The sequence below is a fragment of the Camelina sativa genome, chromosome 9, assembly GCF_000633955.1.
Source record: "Camelina sativa cultivar DH55 chromosome 9, Cs, whole genome shotgun sequence".
Classification (NCBI taxonomy): domain Eukaryota; kingdom Viridiplantae; phylum Streptophyta; class Magnoliopsida; order Brassicales; family Brassicaceae; genus Camelina; species Camelina sativa.
Genome location: NC_025693.1, coordinates 34,838,851 through 34,857,815, shown reverse-complemented (window position 1 = coordinate 34,857,815; position 18,965 = coordinate 34,838,851). Strand labels below are relative to the sequence as shown.

General features: G+C 35.7%; 5 protein-coding genes across 7 annotated transcripts; 3 read left to right on the top strand and 2 right to left on the bottom strand.

The window, feature by feature from the left end:
- Positions 373 to 3,810, top strand: LOC104714120. The gene is made up of 10 exons (XM_010431378.2): positions 373 to 723; positions 1,094 to 1,285; positions 1,372 to 1,569; positions 1,675 to 1,749; positions 1,837 to 1,914; positions 2,026 to 2,187; positions 2,295 to 2,591; positions 2,687 to 2,907; positions 2,996 to 3,496; positions 3,604 to 3,810. The coding sequence occupies exons 1-10, from the start codon at positions 562 to 564 to the stop codon at positions 3,683 to 3,685; spliced, it is 1,968 nt and encodes a 655-aa protein (XP_010429680.1). The 5' UTR covers positions 373 to 561; the 3' UTR covers positions 3,686 to 3,810.
- Positions 4,138 to 7,738, top strand: LOC104714119 (uroporphyrinogen-III synthase, chloroplastic-like). 2 transcript variants are annotated; one of them, XM_010431375.2, is made up of 9 exons: positions 4,140 to 4,394; positions 4,622 to 4,709; positions 4,964 to 5,030; positions 5,450 to 5,568; positions 6,163 to 6,258; positions 6,705 to 6,760; positions 6,891 to 6,976; positions 7,122 to 7,256; positions 7,397 to 7,738. In XM_010431375.2, exons 1-9 carry the CDS (start codon positions 4,185 to 4,187, stop codon positions 7,452 to 7,454), a joined length of 915 nt encoding a protein of 304 aa, XP_010429677.1. In that variant the 5' UTR covers positions 4,140 to 4,184; the 3' UTR covers positions 7,455 to 7,738. The 2 variants fall into 2 exon arrangements, with proteins under 2 accessions (XP_010429678.1, XP_010429677.1); XM_010431376.2 differs by lacking the exon at positions 7,397 to 7,738 and having other exon boundaries at positions 4,138 to 4,394; positions 7,050 to 7,140.
- On the top strand, positions 8,861 to 10,130 carry LOC104714118. Its single transcript, XM_010431374.2, has one exon. The coding sequence runs from the start codon at positions 8,971 to 8,973 to the stop codon at positions 9,934 to 9,936; it is 966 nt and encodes a 321-aa protein (XP_010429676.1). The 5' UTR covers positions 8,861 to 8,970; the 3' UTR covers positions 9,937 to 10,130.
- Positions 11,705 to 12,622, bottom strand: LOC104714116. The gene has a single exon (XM_010431373.2). The coding sequence runs from the start codon at positions 12,351 to 12,353 to the stop codon at positions 11,916 to 11,918; it is 438 nt and encodes a 145-aa protein (XP_010429675.1). The 5' UTR covers positions 12,354 to 12,622; the 3' UTR covers positions 11,705 to 11,915.
- LOC104714115 (nucleobase-ascorbate transporter 3) lies at positions 13,442 to 17,296 on the bottom strand. Of its 2 annotated transcripts, XM_010431371.2 has the most exons (14): positions 16,991 to 17,292; positions 16,334 to 16,431; positions 16,071 to 16,247; positions 15,871 to 15,971; positions 15,713 to 15,788; positions 15,564 to 15,623; positions 15,296 to 15,480; positions 15,129 to 15,225; positions 14,955 to 15,041; positions 14,809 to 14,867; positions 14,641 to 14,732; positions 14,461 to 14,538; positions 14,211 to 14,371; positions 13,442 to 13,923 (listed from the first exon to the last, which is right to left on the bottom strand). In XM_010431371.2, exons 1-14 carry the CDS (start codon positions 17,142 to 17,144, stop codon positions 13,705 to 13,707), a joined length of 1,644 nt encoding a protein of 547 aa, XP_010429673.1. In that variant the 5' UTR covers positions 17,145 to 17,292; the 3' UTR covers positions 13,442 to 13,704. The 2 variants fall into 2 exon arrangements, with proteins under 2 accessions (XP_010429673.1, XP_010429674.1); XM_010431372.1 differs by lacking the exon at positions 13,442 to 13,923 and having other exon boundaries at positions 14,324 to 14,371; positions 14,678 to 14,732; positions 16,991 to 17,296.

Below are 18,965 nucleotides of genomic sequence, written 5' to 3'. Positions count from 1 at the left end.
TATATATTTAAAAGGTAAAAACTTAAAAAAAAGTAAAAAAAATCATAGTCTCTAACGATAACCAAATAAACGACATAGCAACAAATTTTAGCGACAATCGCTGATTTAACGACAGGAATCAAAGACAGAAAAACAAACAACAAATAGTATCGCTGGTCGCTGATCACTGTGGCTGAAACCAGCAACATGAAAACGAACAGGCCTTAAAAGGCTATATGCACAACTTTAAATTAGATTTGTATCATTAAAAAACTTTTTGTAAAGGAAAGTAAGATTTAATTGGCTGACCATTGTAATTTTCGGTGGACGCGAAAGCAGGAGATTATAGCAATCATCTCTCTCCCCACAAGTACACAACCAGTAAACCACCGCAGTACGAGACCAACCGTTATATATTAACAGCACAGCCGTCGAAGTGCAAAGGATCAGTTTTTTTTTTGAGGACCTTCACTTCTCTATTAAGCTAATCGATGAGTTTGTATTGGTGACGTGACGATCAACAAAAAGGGTTTTTTTTTTTTTAAGGGTTTCGTTTTTTACAAGTCGAGGCTTTTGAATTGAATGGCGGGTGTTTCAGCAATCGAAACGGAGAAATACTCTTTGTTGGAGGATTTTAAGGTCGATGTCGAAGTAGATGATGAAGAATACAAAAGTTTCTCCCTTTGTTTCTGGGTTTATCTTGTTAATTCCACCACCACATTCCCATCTACCATCATTAGACAGGTTTGTTTTCTCCTCCGCAGCTCAATTTCAAGCTTACTACTTCTTATTGTTTCTTTTAGCTGAAATGTTTCTCCTTTACTCATCGGACTCGGTTTGTTTCTCTGTTTGGTTTTTGTAACTTGTTTGGTTTTTCGTGGCCCTGTCTTGTGTACTGAATTTAAACTTTTCGACCTTGGTGTGATCTAATCTTCCTTGATTGTTGGTATGCGTAAAAAAAAGTGATATTTGACTTGAGTTGGAAAAGCTCAACTCTCTATTATAGATTTAGATGTCAATCATGGATTCAATATTTGGCTGTAGGATTGATTTACTCTGTTCTTCGTCTATTTTTAAGTTTATTTATATGATCAAGTGGTTTTTTCTTTGACAGGTTCACTCAGACATGAGTGTTAGTGCACCTTTCCTTGTCCTAGATGAAAACAAGAAGATGATGCTTTTGCCATTGACTCTCCTTCACAAGGAAGCTCCTGATCCTGTTGACACTTGTTCCTGGAAACAAGTTCCTAGCGTATCTACAAAATCCGAGTTTCCTCTCGATAAATGGGTTCATGTGGGATGTGAGGTAAGATTCTCCCTCAGCCAGGGAATGCAAGCAAGATCCTCTAGTTCTTGAGATGGCTGATTCTGTTGTTTTTTTCTTCTTCTTAGGTTTCTAGAAATTACATGAGGCTTGTTATTGATGGAAAGATTGAAGGAGAGCATTTCTTAACTTCTTTGCTGATGATGAACAGTAACCGAAAGTTATCACTGTTTAGTGTTGGCGGAGATGGTTATAGTGTTCATGGTTTCATCAAATGTGCACAAGTCTTGCCTGCTTGTGATCATGTGGATCATCACTATATGAAGGTCTCTGCTTAACTCTCACCCTTGTCTTCCTTTTAGAACAATTTTTCTGTGTTTGTTTATTTCCAATACTCTAACCTTACTTTTTTTTTTTCTATTTTTGGCCAGGATCCACCTCTATTGTTATCTGTCAATAAATCCTCGTCATCGGGGATGAAACTAGATAATGATGGTGTTTGGAAGGTCAGACTTCATAAAGCTCATTAGAAAATTTTATGTCGGGAATGATTTTACATTTCCGTAGTTAACACTTATTTTCTTGCTCTACAGGCATCTTGCGGGGAGGTTTTATCCTTGGATATTGTTTTATCCAATGCCATTGGCCAGCCTGTGCACAAGGATGTGGAGGTTTACATCTCTTACGATTTCTCATTACTTTGGCACTTAGTTGCCTACTTATTTTTAGCTTTGGAAAATCATCAATATATAGTACATGGTTGGTTGGGTTTAAAATACAAGGTTGTTGCATCACTACTGTATGCCGATACCCGTCTAGAGGCCAAGATGAGTGAAGCTGAGGCTCCTCTTTTGATAAGGGACGAAGGAGTTGAATTCTCGTCTGATGATAGACCGATCAAATTATTGAATGGACGCTCATCCTTTAAGCTCAAGATCTCTCAGGTAAAAACAAACTACAGTTTAGAGTTTTCATTTCTTCTTTATCTTTGTATTGCTTCTCTGCGGACTTGTGTGAGAAAAAAGTTTGACTAGTTTATCGTGTTTTCCAGCTTTCCTCCAAGAATGATAACAGATTGTTCTGGATAAAATTTGGAATACGAAATGCCAAAGATTATCCTTTCCTTCAAGCTGTTTCAAATCCAATCCGCTGCATTTCGATCAGTCCTGATGTCCGGCCGCTACCGAAAAGGTTGGCCAATATTGACCATCCATCAAGTACCGAATCACCAGACCTTCTACATAACAACACTTGTGAAGTTAAACGAATCAGGTTGGACAAAGAAAGTGACTCTGGGAGAAAGGAATCATATCAGCATTGCAACTCTTATCCCCAAACCTCAAGACAGGTATAAAGTGCGTCTCTCTTTTCATAATGTTTTTTTTGTTGCATATCTTATACTAACAACCTCTACCGTTTCTGCATTGTTTGTTGTGAGAGAAGTTTGAGGATGGAAATGGTATGAGATTGCACGAAGAGTATAACTCACCAGAAAACGTGGAAATGAGACATACAATCTCTGATTCCACCATCTTTAGATACTGCCTTGGAAACTTAAAAGATAAAGCTCTACTTCTAAAGGAAATCACAAACAACTCATCAGACGAACAAGTTTTGAAATTTGCAAATCAGGTTTCTCTCTACTCTGGATGTTCCCACCATAGGTAATAATTTACATTTAACAGAGAAGAAACAAAGAATGAATCTTTATTGTGAAATGAAGTTATATTTTTTTTTTCCCGCAAATTTCAGCAATCAAATCAACATGGCAAGAGAGCTAATAGGCCAAGGTACAAGTGCATGGATATCGATGTCTCGGAACAATCAACAACATGTTCATTGGGATAATGTGGTCTATGAGATTGAAGAACATTTCATGAGGATATCAAAATGCAGCAGTAGATCTCTCACCCACCAGGATTTTGAGCTTCTAAGGAGAATATCAGGATGCTACTACGACGAGTACATGACTCAAGAGAATTTTGAGAACATGTGGTGTTGGCTGTTCCCTGTTGCTTACTCCATATCCCGTGGCTTGATAAGCGAAATGTGGTGTTGTTCGTCGCCTAAATGGGTCCAAGGATTCATCACCAAGGAAGAAGCAGAACATTCGCTTCAAGGCCAAGAACCGGGAACCTTCATACTCCGGTTCCCTGTTTCAAGAAGCTGGCCTCATCCTGATGCTGGTAGTTTGGTTGTCACTTATGTCGGTCATGATTTCGCTCTTCATCATAAGCAACTCAACATCTGCCAGTTACATTACATCTCTCCCAATTTTTTTTATCTACCCTAACGAAATCGTTTTTACTTTTTCCATATCAGTTCTCTGATCCATAAATATCACATTTACTTTCTTGCAGAAGTAGTGGAAGATACATGGATGCAAAACTGCTGCAAGATATGTTGTTGGCTGAACCTGAGCTCTCTCAGTTAGGAAGGTGAGAGAGAGGGAGAAAAAGGTTCTTCATTGTGTTAGATTAAAAGATAAAACTAACTTTTGAGATTAAAATATGTACTTTTGCTTTGGATTTTGTTCGTGTGGGATCATAAGAAGCCATTGAATGATATATGTGAAGGTTTCTAACTTTTTCCAATATAACGATTGCTAAGTCTCTCTCCCTACCGTTAGTTAGTAAGTTCGTATACGCCAAGAGGGCAACTAAATCTTAAAAGAGTACAATTTGCAAGGATTTTTTTTGAATATGTTACTCATCTTAATTTGAATTGTTTAGCACAAAGTTGTAAAATCTTAGATGGCTAAATCTCTCAACTTAAAGTTTAAAAAAGTTTTTGTATTTTTTATTTATTACTGATCATCATGTAACGACAAAAAAAAAAAAGATGTGAACCCTCTGTCTGAGTCGGAGGGTTTCGTTTAGATACTCTAAAATTTCCTAAATCACAGAAGACCTAAAAGTTGAGATCAAAATCTCCCTCTCCAATGGCGATGCTCCTTCCTCACTCGTCTCTCTTATCTCTTCAACCACCATTATCGTCTTCTTCGCACCTCCACTCTCGAGTTCTCGCTTCTCCTTCCCTAATTCGAAATGCATCTTCTTCCTCCGTTACATCGTCTAGTATCTCCAATTCGGTCCCGCAGGTGGTCGTAACCCGAGAACGAGGCAAGAACAAACAAATCATCAAAGCCTTGGTATGCACTTCATACCCTTCTCGCCAATCCCCAAAAGAAAAAAAAAATTGCAATTTTGAACTAAAGTTATTATATAATACAGCTATAGGCTAATTTCAAGAATCTGGTTACTGCCACTTGAAACTTTTTGTCAGTAATTTTAGTTTCAGGATCATATAAAATGTAGTGAGGTTATGTTAAAATTGTGCACAAATTTAGCTAATAGATTTTTATTCTCTTGATGGCAGGAGAAACATGGGATATCATCTTTAGAGCTTCCCTTGATACAACATGCGCAAGGACCTGATTTTCATCGGCTTGCTTCTGTATTAAGTGGTGATTTTTCTTATGTAGCTTGATTTAGTGACTTCTAATACTTTGGCTGTTTTGTTTGGAAGCTATAAAGATTTCATATGCTTATGCGGGTTTTGCTTCATCTTATGGGTTTATGTTATGCTTAATAGATGTTTCTGGATGCCTATGTTTTATTTGGATTTCAAGATTGTTATTACAATTAAGAAAAAAGCTCCAGAGTTGTATTGCGGTGCAGATTTTTTGGTATTCTGACGTGTTGCGTTTTATTTTGCTAGATAAGAGCTTTGATTGGATCATTATAACATCCCCAGAAGCAGGTTCTGTCTTTCTTGACGCATGGAAGTAAGCCCTGGTTCTTTGACCCGTTTCCCTCTCTGTTTGTTGTGAAATTTTGAACTGTTTCTGTTAGTAATGTTTTGTCAGAAGACAGAAACAATGGCTATCCTCTAATCTTAAGAGTTTCTGAAATGTCTAAGCTACTCTGAGCAAACTTTGTTAATATGGAATCTGTTGCTAGTGACTTAGTGAGTTTACTCTTCGAGTTGTCATTGTTATTGTCACTGTTATTCATAGGAAAAGGCAATTGGAGTAGTCTAGGTTTTTATTTAGGTATACAGATATATGTGTAATCTTCAATTCTTCACACATATTTATTTATGATGCAACTCTGTAAATAACGAGGTTTACATAATAAGTTTTGAGCCTTTTCTGGTCATACCCTTTTTCCCTTGAGTTAAACGTCGTTGGTCTCCATTCCTTAGGGCAGCTAGCTACCCAAAAGTGCAAATAGGTGTAGTAGGAGCTGGAACAGCCAGGGTATTTGAAGAGGCAAGACAGTCGACAGAAGGATTGCTTAACGTTGCCTTTACGCCATCAAAAGGTAACTTAATTTTTTATTTAGACACAATTTCTATACACTCCATTTTAGTCTTTATATCTGCAACCTGTCCATTTTTAAGCATTTTACTAGTGTATGAGTTTACAATATCATCGTTAGATATGCACCAATTGGTTGGATGGATGCGTTTGAAACCCTCGAGCTTGATTTGTGTGATTATGAATGATGTGACCTATAAACCTTGTCATAGTTCCATAACTTTCAATTTAGACACAATATTACACTCCAATTTACTCTTTATATCTGCAACCTGTGCATCTTCAAACATTTACTTATGTAGGAATTTACGATATCATCGTTATATATGCTTGGTCTATGAGACTATGGATCATGTGCCCTGTAACCCTTGTCATAGTTTGTTTCCATAAATTATAGAGCATCTAAGATCATATATAGGTTTATGAGATGATGAATTATTATTGAGGCAAGGTAAAATTTGGTCTCCGTGGCATTCCCTTATCAATGTTCATGTATTTTTTAATGTGTTTCCTATATATATATAGGAAATGTATGAGTGGTCGTACATACAGTGTTACAGTCTTGGCTGGTTCATTCTCTTTGTTTTAATTATTTCAGCAACTGGTAAAGTCTTGGCTTCGGAGCTCCCAGAGAAAGTTGGCAAAAGGTCCTCTGTCTTATACCCGTCTTCTCTAAAAGCAGGCAATGATATTGGTGTGTGTTGTTAGGTTTTCTCAATTCAATTGAGCTTATTGTGTTGACCACATAGGAAAAAAAGATTAGGACTGAATAATCAAAATAGAATATATGATTCATATTCTGTACAATTTTATTATGCAGTTGCATAAGTATTGCATATCCTTGATGGAGATATGCAGTAATGCTATACCGGGAGAAGTAGATTAGTAAATTACATTTATTACTTGGCTTTCATGTTCAAAATGATAGTATTCCAAAGGTTGAAAAGCAATTGTACATTCTGCTCTTTCTATTTCCATGTAGATGTGTGCATTAATCCCTGGCACATGAACTAATGACTAAATATGTGTTGGCCAGAAACATAAGTGAAGATAGCTAACTGTAAAGTTAGTTTATTTTAATATCATTCTAGATTGACTCACCATCTTTACTCTGCTTCATGTTTGACATATGAACCGTAGAGGAAGGGTTGTCCAATCGTGGGTTTGAAGTTACCAGGCTGAATACATATACAACAGTAAGCCGTCTTTAAACTTACTAGTAAAAAGTAATTCATTGCATATATAATTTGGTTTAGCCATCATTTTCATATGGGTTGTCCGTGGTTAATGGTTAGTTTTTTCTTCTTTTTTTTCTAATCTTGCTAGGTTCCTGTACATAATGTTGATACGGTGCTCCTGAAAGAGGCACTGTCTGCTCCTGTTCTTTCTGTAGCTTCACCTTCAGCAATTCGGTATGCGCCATCAGTTATCATCCTATTGCAACTCATCATCTGTCTGTTTTTTGATCACCCGTTATTGGTGCAGCAAAACGTCTTTCATATAATCTCTCTAATATGGTCGAGTGGGTTTGGTCCATCGCTTACTTGATTTCGACAGGGCCTGGCTGAATCTGATTCAAAATGATGAGCAATGGAGTAATCACGTTGCCTGTATTGGAGAGACAACTGCTTCAGCTGCAAGACGACTAGGATTGAAAAACGTGTACTACCCAGAGGCACCGGGACTTGAAGGGTAATATATCTTAATCTTTTCATATGTTTTTGAACATGTCAACTAGGCTCTGAACTGAGTCCTCTTTTCACATAACTTAGCGATTGAGTATTATCGTCACCTGGATTTGCTATGGGTTTGAATGTGTGTGTGTGTGGCAGGTGGGTCGAGAGCATCATGGAAGCTCTAGTTGCTCACAGAAAAAATAAAAATAAGTAACTCTTGTGAATCACTCTTGTTTCACCTTCTCATAGTGGAGGACTCTGAATAGGGACAATGTCTGTAATTTAGAAGACAAGGTAAAAGAAACCACATGATGGTGTTGATAAAAAACCTCGAGCCCTTTTAGATATCATGTGTAGCTTACTAGCTTCTCTACCGACAAAGTATATAATGATTTGAATACTAGCAACATCATAAGCTATCTAAAAACAATCGTAGTTGTGTTTTTTCATTTGAAATTGTTGTTCATATTTTTTTTTAATAAATACTACTTTACAATATCCAATTGAAGTTGCATTAAATTCTTGTTAGAATACATTTATTGTCGCATGCTAATAAAACGTATTGGTAATATATATATTTGCATGTTTAGCCACTATCAAGAGTATCTAGATGGATCGTGTGAAAACAAATTCTACGTAGAACACAAAAGTCTTCTCGTTTGGTGACTGAATACTAATTTGAATCAATGTTTATTTATTAGGACCACAGGTTATAATTGGCCTCGTGATCTTAAAATATGCTTTCGAAAGGTCCAACAACAACCATGTGGTCAATGCCGACTACGAATTTGATTGAAAATTCAAAAAGATGAAGTGGGTCATCACCATTCATCATTATATATTCCAATCTTTTATACTAAACAACTTTATTTCGACACATGCGGTCTGCAAAGGCGGCCTGTTACGTTATAATCGTTTACTTTTATTATCAATTCGGAATATTTCCAACAAAAATCAATCTATTTGGTTACAACTCTCCTCCAAGATTTAAATTTTTTAATAATTTTTTGTCTTTTTAATTCAATAGTCTTACTGTCTAACATACGACTTCGCACCGATTGATATAGACACTCCATCTATAATATTGTTATCTGCTACGCTATGTTAAATATAAGAACTACTTGGATAGTCTTAACTTGAATGCGTTATGCGTGCTAGAAGAATGTCAATTTTAACTTATATACAATATATTGGTATATTTTGGGTTATATTGGTTGGGTTCAATAAGTTGTTTTGTAATGTTAACAGGAAAAACAAATTATAAAATGGTATATCTTAACAACTTATACAAAAAATATCGTACCGAGTGTTAACAAAAATATCTTATTAGCATTGCTACACTCTTTTCTATTCCTTTGGTTCAAAACCTAAATTACTAATCCAACTTTCTTAAGGGAAAGAGGTTAATTTTGAGGAGAGAACATTCGTAGCTTTGGGATAAGGATAACCGTATTGAAACAAAATGTATTTTGTCTTACTTCGAATAGAGGAGGTATACAAACAAAAACTAATAAAATGTATAAGTCATTACAAACAAAAATATTTAATAATTGCAATTGCTTATGTCCTGCCAAAAGTTGTTTTTTTTAATATTACATAATGTTTGGTCAGCGAAAACGGTCTAAGCTCTCTTTATTTCTTTCCTCTCACCTTCCTTTAATGATCCTTTTTAGTTCCCTTCATCTCATTGTTCTTGAGACCATCTCCGAACTCATTGGAAATCAGAAACAATGGAAGTGATGAGTTTGACTGCTCCATCTTCACCAAGGCAATTCACTGGTTGCTTCTTAAGCGCACCAACAAGCCCTAGAAGAATCACAGAGTTTTATAGAGAGTTTGATGAGGCCGCATCAAGATTCAACTTCTCCGACCGTCTTACGGTTCCTTTTGATTGGGAAGACACTCCTGGAACCCCTAGGAAGATCATCGATGATGACGACGAAGATGATACTGTTGATGATTTCGCCTTCGAGATCGGTGAGAAGCTCGAGACGACGTCACTTTTTGCTGAAGAGCTTTTTGATGGAGGCAAAATCAAACCCTTGAAGCCTCCTCCGTATTTACAATTAGAACATCATCATCATCAGCCTCAGATTTTATCTCCAAGGTCTCCAAGATCGCCTATTGCTCATGGTAAAGACATTATCCGCAAAGCTTTCTCCCCAAGAAAGAAACCGGTACAGGTGGATCCTTTTGAGGTCGCCATGGATAAAGCTCGGAACGGCGTAGAAGAAGAGAGAGGGAGAGGGAGACGTCAAAACTCGAGCCGTAGAGTCGCCCGATCACTTTCTCCTTTCCGGGTTTCGGCTTATCCATGGGAAGAACAAGAACAAGAACAACAGAGAGAGGTACAAGAACAGAGGAAAGGGTCTTTGACTTCTTCTAATCCGTCCACATCTTCATCAACTTGTGTGTCTTGCAAGTCATCTTCTTCCTCAAGAAAGTGGAGGCTAAAAGACTTTCTTCTGTTCCGAAGCGCATCAGAGGGAAGATCAAGGCATAACAAAGATTCCGTAAAGACGTTTTCGGGTTTGTTTAGGAAGCAAGAAGACACCAAGAACTCGAGTTCACGAGGAAAAGGGTCATCATCTGTCTCCGCCCATGAGTTCCATTACATGGCTAAGAAGGCAGAGACAAAAGATTTGAAGAAGAAGACTTTCTTGCCTTACATGCAAATAGGAAGATTCGCCTTCTAAACTCACTATTCTAAAGCCAAAAGTAAAAAAAGATTTATTTTTTTGTTCAATTTAGTTATGTGAAGGACCAAGTCTCTTCTTCTCTCTTGTGTGGTTGATTTGCGTTCAGAAGCTTGTAGAAATTATGAACATTTCTTGTTCACATTAATTTTGCTATATATATGCGTTAGTGTGACTATCCATCTTGTTACATCTACTCAGAATTAAGTCTCGAACTACAGATGTTTATTTCGTTCTTCTTAGAAGACATGTCATTTTAGAAATGCTGCAGACATTATATATAAAAGATATTCCGGTAATTCCATCTGTACTTCTCTATCAAGTCAAACTCTAACTGAAAATACTGTTATTAGGTTTTCATATAGATTCTAATTTAAACTTGTCCAAGCTCCAACTAAGAAAGTTGGCTTTCTTGTATGTCATTTTTTCTGTTGGTGTTTGATTCTAATTCATTTGTTTTTTAAAAAAAACTGCTCATCGCTTTACATAGCTGATCATAATTAAAGATATTTCATATATAATTTGGTTTGATCTTGTAGTACGAATCTGAATAGCCTCATCCACTTAGCGTCTTCAGTCACCCTGTTGATATTGAAGGTGTTTCGGTTATCCAATCTTGAAGATGCTTGATTGGATCTTTCAGATTGCCTTCTACTGAATGACATGTGTTGGAAGATGGTAATGATCAATGGGTTGTTCTCAAAGTATGGATTATCCACTGATGGTGCATGGTGGGTATCCCATTCAGACTATTCAGTTCACAATAGTCAAGTGGTGTGTCGAAGTCATATATAGTTCTTCCGCTCATTTTTTTATGAAACAATATCAACCAGCAATTTTAAAGACAAACTATTCAAAAAGGTAGAAGGCATAGAGAGTAAGGTGATTGAACAAACCAATTTATTAAGATCAACTCGACAACATAAATTACACAGTAAATTAACTCATTAATTTCATAATTTTAGAATTCCTCGGTGGAAAGCGTAATTAGATTAACTTTCCATTTGCAATTAGGCAACAAACATGCATGAATTACAAGTCCGTTAAATCAATGATCAAGTTCCTGATTCTTCTAATCATCCATAATTGATAATTTCATTGATTAGGTATGAAAAAATAATCATAAATTTTCTGGATGCAAAATGTTCATGGTCTAGATTTTGTCTAGCACCAATCTCATACCAAATGAAGGGGAACATGTCAAGATTTTAAATTATTCATTTCTATATTTTATGTATTAATTAGACAATAAAGAAGAGCGTATGTACTTCATTATATAAATCCATTAGACAATCAAATCAGTTTTTTAACTGCAATAATCAAACTACAATCTATATGGCAATATGGCATGTAACCAGATTTTGTATGGAAAAAAAAACATTTAGAAGTTGATTGTCACTGTATCAATGACCTCACGATTGGTTGAGAATATAACAAAACCGTCACCGTAATATATTTCTTAACACATCAAAGTTTGCAAGGAATATTGGGCCTATATCTAAAGATGGAGCAAAAATATCAGGAAAAAAAAAACGTAAAGAATCAATGAAATCAACGGCTACAAATCAAAGTGTACATTACAAGCTTATTAAATTATGTATATTTCCTTGATTTTATATACAGCCACAGCTCTATCTTTCTTGTACATGTACATACGATCTTCTTAATTAGTTTGGTGCATCAACGAATCAGAATCAATAAATTGATTAAAGCACTTTAGCAAGCTCTCTGTATTATTCTCTTTATATATACGTCCCTTCGTTTCTTTTATCTTCGGTATAAACCACTTATTCACAAGAGAAATTAAATAGTACTGTAGTATAACTAAAAGATAAAAAGTGCAAAAAGAAAAAACAAAATCTGAGAGCGCCATTTTCAATAACTTTGACCGCTTTGGGATTGAACTCGTGAATTTTCAATTACAGTCGCTAACTTTTTAAACCAACACGAAAAAGAATCGAACGCTAGAGGGAAACTAATCAAGAATGAGCTGAGGATGGTGTTTGTGTTGGAGGTTCATGGTCTAAAGAGTCTTGTTTCTCTCCATCAGTTTCATCTAGATCTGCCACGTGTCCTTCAGATTCAGCTGAGACGCCCGAGGAAGTGTGGTGCAAAGGCTGACGAGGAGGAGGAGGAGGAGGCGACGGAGACGGCCGGTGGGGAATGATGTGGCCGTCGATACAAGAACCACATCTACTCTCAGCCCATCTCTCCATATCGTAGTCTCCATACCCTAAGATGGTTTTGCCGGAGCAAAGCCGTCCAATAACGCTAGCAACAACACAGAGAACAGTGACGACGATAAAGACGGCGATAAAAGGACCAATGGTGGGGTTGCCGGAGGAGGAGACGGAGGATGAGTGTTGTGGATACTCCGTGGCTGGTGGTGGTTGCCAGTACAACGGCATTGACGCCATTGTTAATAGAAGAAGGAGAGACCACTCTAATGTTAATAATGGGAAGAAGAATTTGCCGCCTTCTTAAATGGTGAGCTTTGAGAAAAAAATTTAATATTAAATTTTAATATTTTTTTAGGAAAATAAATTATTATGTTTAGAAAAAATGAAGTGAAATGGTGAAGACAGTGCATTAACCTGCAGGAGAGAGACCTTAAGGGTCTGTAAAAAAAGGACAAGAGCTAGAGAGAATCTATCAGAAACAAGATACTTCAGGTCAAATTTGGACCGAGAACGACGACAACACTAATAATTATATAAAAACAAAACTAATAACTACTAGTAGTAATTAAGAATTCAGATTTTTACTTTAATTTAATAAATAAAAATGATGGTAACTTTTGGTTATTTTTGGTCTTTGAGCGAACTCACTTTTTCAGGTTCTGTCTGAAGTTATAGCGTAAACATGAAATTGGAAAACAACGTTGTCATTTGTGTGTTAAGTGGCATCCACTAAGCTACTTAGCTTCCTTCCCCACTCTCGCTTGTGGCGCGTGACTCCCAGTGTAGCTTTGCTTTTGAGAAAATATTTTCTTATTTTGTGAAAGAAAATACATACTACAACCTTTTCAGACTACGACCCATAGATTAAAGACGTTTTCTAACAATATGATCAAAATCTACCTATAAAATTTCATAATAGCCATTGATTTAAAGATAACACAAGTATTCGACTAATCTAAACTATATTCGTATATTCTTTCGGTTTCACAAAGAATGTCATTTTAAGGTAAAATTTTTGTTTATCCCCAAAACAAACATTCACAACAAAGACTAAAATTGGGAGGTGGGAGCTCAAAACCAAAAGAGCTAATAATGTACACATAAATAATTTGATATTGCACAAACATTAATCAATGCACATCATATGTCCTAAGATCTGTTTTTTTTTTTGGAACAAACTTTGGATCAAACTTACTATTGTAGACATTGATTGGCTTAATATATAAAACGAAAAATGCATACTTTTAATGTTCAGTTAGGAAGTGCATCCCATAATTGTATCTTTTCAACTTCCCCTTCTTATATCCGCAAGTTAATATACTGTATGAAGGATGAACACCAAACTAAAAAGGGTAAGTACACCAAACTAAAGGTTAAGTACTCTGTGTCGAGAAAAAAAAAAAGGTAAGTTACTGACAAGAAAGGAAGCATATAATTGGGTAACATGACAGTTAACAAAATAGCTTTCTCCATCGAAAGCCTTATGTTTCATTTGCATTCCTTGGATTAAATTTTGACCTTGTGAAGCTACATGATCTGCACATATCTTACATTTCCACATACAGAAGAAACCTTCACGGAGCAGCCTTTAGAGGAACCGTGTCGGCATGTACTCGTTGATTCTAAGGGGCATACTGTAGAACTCCTCGTTCCTGCTGTCGCCTTTCCTGTGCTGGAAAGGCTTCCACCATGGGATACCTCTTTCATTAATAGCATGGTCAGCTTCCAATGTGTTATCTAGTATGGTCGCCAGAATGATCGCCACCAATGGAGCCGAAGCAAAGAATGTGTTAAGTATATCGTTGAACTGCACCACAAGTTACCACAAAATTGTATTAGGACATCATATAGTATAAGTATTGTAAACTTTACAGGACACAGTTAATGGAACTTTATACGATAAATAATTGTTTGCAAGTCACTGTGCTTTTGTGCTTAGTGTGATCTTTGCATCTACACTTTGCAAAAAACATTACCATCTTTTAACAATCTAAAATACCTTTTAAGAAAAAATCACACAGAATTGCAAAAACATAAACTGGTGTTTTAATTTAAACAATTGTCATTAGACCAACAGATCACTGAGAGGCTTACCCATCCACCGGCTGTTCGTACCGGTCCATATCCTGCTCTTGACGTGTTGGAATAAAAGTACTGGGCGATCGAGAGACTTAAGAAGAGAGAGACACCGACGACATACATGTTTCTCATCGAATTGGTGTCAGTAAACTGTATAAAAGATATTCCAACAGCAACTGTGCCAATCACATAACAATAGTATTAGTAGTAGCCCTCACTTTAGCTAGAAATTAGGAAGTGTAGATTCATATACAACATGACTCACCAACAATTCCAAGTAGTACACAGTATATGCCTCCAAAGATTGGAGGCGGTATAGAAGCAAAGAGGGCGCCAAATTTTCCTGACGATCATTGAAAACACACACAAATCTTAAGTCCAAAATGGCTACTTTCTATAAACAGAACCCTAGTCAAGATGACTGATTGGGGAGTGAAAGACAAACCAAATATGGAGAAAAATATCATGAAACCCGTTGAAACCTGCACCACTCTTCGACTCCCTATCCGTGTGAGGCCAAGGAGACCAACATTTTCCCTGTATATATATGATCAAGATGAATCATACTTCCTTTTGTACAACATATAGCGCGGAGATGTATTTTAGAACTTACACAGACGCAGTATTGCCAGTAATGGAACCAAATATTCCTTGAAGGAGCACACCGATACCCTATAAGGAAAAATACTCAGAACAAGAAGAGAGGATAGAAAATGAAAAGATTTAAGACTTTCCTATCTTAGTGTGTGAGAATAAAACCTGCAGCCCGACACTACGAGAGACGACATGTGCTGGAGGCGCTGTTGCTCCTGCTAGTCTAGATGCAGCGAAAAATACTCCGGTAGACTAAAAAAAAATTGGGATATACATAACTTAAAAGCCTGTAACAAGATGAAATATATGTAAGAATCTTTAAGACAAGAATATTTCTACCTCCGCAGATGCGACAATGGCAGAACCAAACATTCCAAAAACATGACTAGCTCTGAAGATGGGAGTCCCCCACTGGAACGGATATGGGACTCTGATCCTGCAAAATGAGTTACAGACAGATATTTAGACCTTAGACGAGAAGAGAAGAAGAATCAAGGACAACCTACCAGGGAGCTGAGGAGATAAGAAAGGCACGGTCCGTGCGGCAACTTTGTTTAGTCGCAACCGGAACATTGTTATAAGCTCCAGAAACAGTAAGGATAGCAGCAAAAGCCCATATGAGAGCCAAGCAAACAAGTAAAGCATATCTTTCAAGTATCATAGAAATCCTCGGGATGAAGTGTTTAACATACTGCAAGATGGACAACAAAGATTCTCAATATTATATATCTTAACAATCACAATCATATATACATATAGCGCAAAGAGCCAGACTTGCTGCGAGATGATCAACAGAATCAGCATTGGTAGACCGATCTCCACACAGTTCGCAAGCTGTTAAAAAGTCCAAAAATATCACATTAATGATCTACTAGAAAAAAAAAAGATCTTTTAAGTTGTTAAAGCTGAGCTGAAACTGTTACCAATGGGAAGCCTCTAAGAAACAGGCCAAGGCTCGCAACAGAAACCACTGGCACAACAATGATGGGAGTAAAGATTCTGCATTGAATAAAACCAAGATCATTAGATTTCCATCATCTTGTGGACCAGCAATCTTGTATTGAATTTATATATATATCACCTTATCAAGTTCCCCCATGCCTGACCATATCCAATGATGATGTTTACGAATGAAGAAATGATTAAGGACCCTTGTACGGTTCTCATCGTATGCCGGAATCTCTGTTAGCAAAAACAGCATATATATCAAAGTAAATAAACAAGAAAACGAAAAGCACAAGTAGTAGCGTGGAAGTATACAGTACACCGAGCTTTTTTTACCAGTTTCTCAGAATCGAATTGACCATTGTTGTAATCTCTGATGATAGACAATACAGGAAGAACGTATGCGAACGAAACTCCCATAACCGTTGGAAGCCTAGTCCCTATAAGCGTTTGTAGCAACGTGTTTATTCCAGACATAAACAATATAGTCTGAATAACCCGCGCTTTATCACCCTGACAAAACACCAAACAGTCCCGTTATAAATACCTTTAGAGAACATTCGATAAAAAACGGATCAAAAACCAAAACCACAACATACAGCATCTCCACCCATTGGTGGCACAAGTGTGTTGGCAAGTAAGACAGTAGTCCCGAGCATAACGATGTATTGCTGGAAAGCCAGTACAACCGTCTCATCTGTAACAAAACGCGAATTGTTAATGGAAATGAAACAAAAAATACTTCTTAAAAGGAAAGAATAATAGAATCCTCATGTTATAAAATCCCTTAATATGGCATTTCTTGTAATGATTAAACACTAGTAACTTCTAGGGATTCAGCTCCTTGTAGCATTTTGGATTCACCAATAACTTCATAAAATTAAAAAAAGGTAATAATAACCACACCGTTTCTTTAATCTTAATCAATTAGTAGTATGTCTCATGAACAATTTATAAAAGATTTTATAAATAGTTTAAAAGCTAATTAGTCCCAACACACAAGCTAAAATATATATATATAAGTCAAAACAGAGGAAATAAAAAGCTTCGAATCAGATTCTGAGATCTAAAATATTCTTTTAGGAAACAAATTAAGACACAACAGAAAGCAGTTAAGGAGAGAGACAGAAGTGAATTCTTATTTGTAACTTTTGACTTTGAAACAAATACTAATAAATTTTTTAATTTTGTTTTTTTTTACATCTGAATCCAAAAAATAAAGTAAACCAACAAAAAGTTGTAGTGAGAGACTTAACGCCAAGCAGGATTAGAGTGGATGCAATATTGAAGATGATGAAGTTGCTCAGCCGGAGCCCAAGTTGGTCCTCTGTTAACCGCCATGGATGGAACCGGCGGATAACCGGCTGCAGCCGGTGCCGGTGGATGTTGATGGTGTCCAGTTTCAACCATTCTTTTATTGGTTTTTTCTTTTTGAAAGGATCTTTGAGATGAAACTTTAGGAATCTCTCTTTTTCTTATTTTTTAGTTGCAGAAAGTTTTCCAAATCAAACCGACATAGAGAAGATGATAAAAAGAAGTTAGCAGGAGATAAAGCGAATCTCGAGACTAGATAAATACTAGTACTAGTACTCTATATTAAAAAAAAAAAAAAAAAAAAAANNGTCACTTGTTTAATTTGTGTGAGAAGGAACATATTTTTTATTTAATTTTTTTTTAGTAAATAAAGTGTATTTATATTTTGTTTCAAACTTCGAAAGAATAAAGTATTAACTCTCCGTTAGGTGTAAGTTTTAATTGTTTATTTTTGAAATGTACTATGTAATTATTAATAGGAATATTGAAGTTTCTTTTTGTCATCCTTTTGTTGTCTTTATTAGCATTTCTTGTTTTTTTGGTCTACTTCTTATTACTATTTTTATTGGTCTTGTGATGTTATTATGACCTCATTTGAATTATTATCATTTTCCTTTCATTAAAACTAATTAGGTTTACGAATAATTGCTTTTGAAAAAAATCAAAAGCTACTTTCAACCATTCCATAAGATAGTTGATAAAGATCATTTTCCTTTCATTAATCTTTAACTCAATGATTGATGCGTGGTAACTAAGGATCAGTTCTCAAAATCTTTAGCTAAGGATTATTTTTAACTTAGTTAACATTTTTGATTTATTTTTTCACCTTTCTAAGTTGAGAAATTTGCTAAAAATATTCCATTGGAAATGATCTTATATTGCATCAACTATAAGATTTTTTAGTAAAATTGTAGATATATAAATCATATTAAATAGTCAATGAAAAAACATATCTTATGATAGATATTCGTTGTTGAACAAAGAACAACATTAATTATTCGTTAACTAAAGCAATTTAGGGGGGTGTATTCAACTTGACATTTTAAGTGATTTGTGTAAAAGTTACAAATCCTATGTTATTCAATCATGAATTTTAAAAAGTCTCTTGAAATCCACTGTTATTGAAATGATGATTTTAAAATCTACTTTAAAATCCACTGTTATTCAAAACAGTTTGTGGATTTGGATTTTAATAAGTTGTAGGGATTTTGGAGGATTTGAGAGGATTTGTTTAGTTAAAAATACACAAATCCAAATCTCATGGTTTTAGGTGGGATTTCAAAGAATTTTACTATAAATCATATCAACTTCCCTAAAATCTATCAAAATTTCAAATTTTCTAAATCCCATCAAATCCTCCAAAATCATTATTTCAATACACCCCCCTTAGAATAGACCTTCAAAATCTTAACTTAAATAAACACCATTAAATTCATATATTTTTTTTAGATATAAGAGAATATCAGAAGTATTGATTCAAGCGATTGAGATTATGAAATAAACATAGGACAAAACTTGAGCTATTTTTGGCTGAGCTTTCTCTCCTGTGGTTGGTTGTGTGACTAAGGAGCAGTAAATGATGGTTCACTGATGGCTGGCAGGCCCGGCAAAGATTTTAGATATTTAATATTTGATATTTTGAAAAAAAAAATTCAAATTTCTCAAATCTGCAAATAAGACATCCAAATTAATTAAAAAAAGAAATGTTAGCACAAGGTCCAAAGAAAACATGAACCGGCCTGGTGGCTGGATCGGGTGGACCGGATTATAGTTAGATGACACGCGATCTAGAGACTATGAACTTATAAAATATATGTCAAGGTAAGATATGTTCTTATTATTATGGTTATATGATTGAATGCTTTAAAATCATATTAAACGTCTGTTAAAACTGCGTTTTAGAATGTTTAAGTAGGA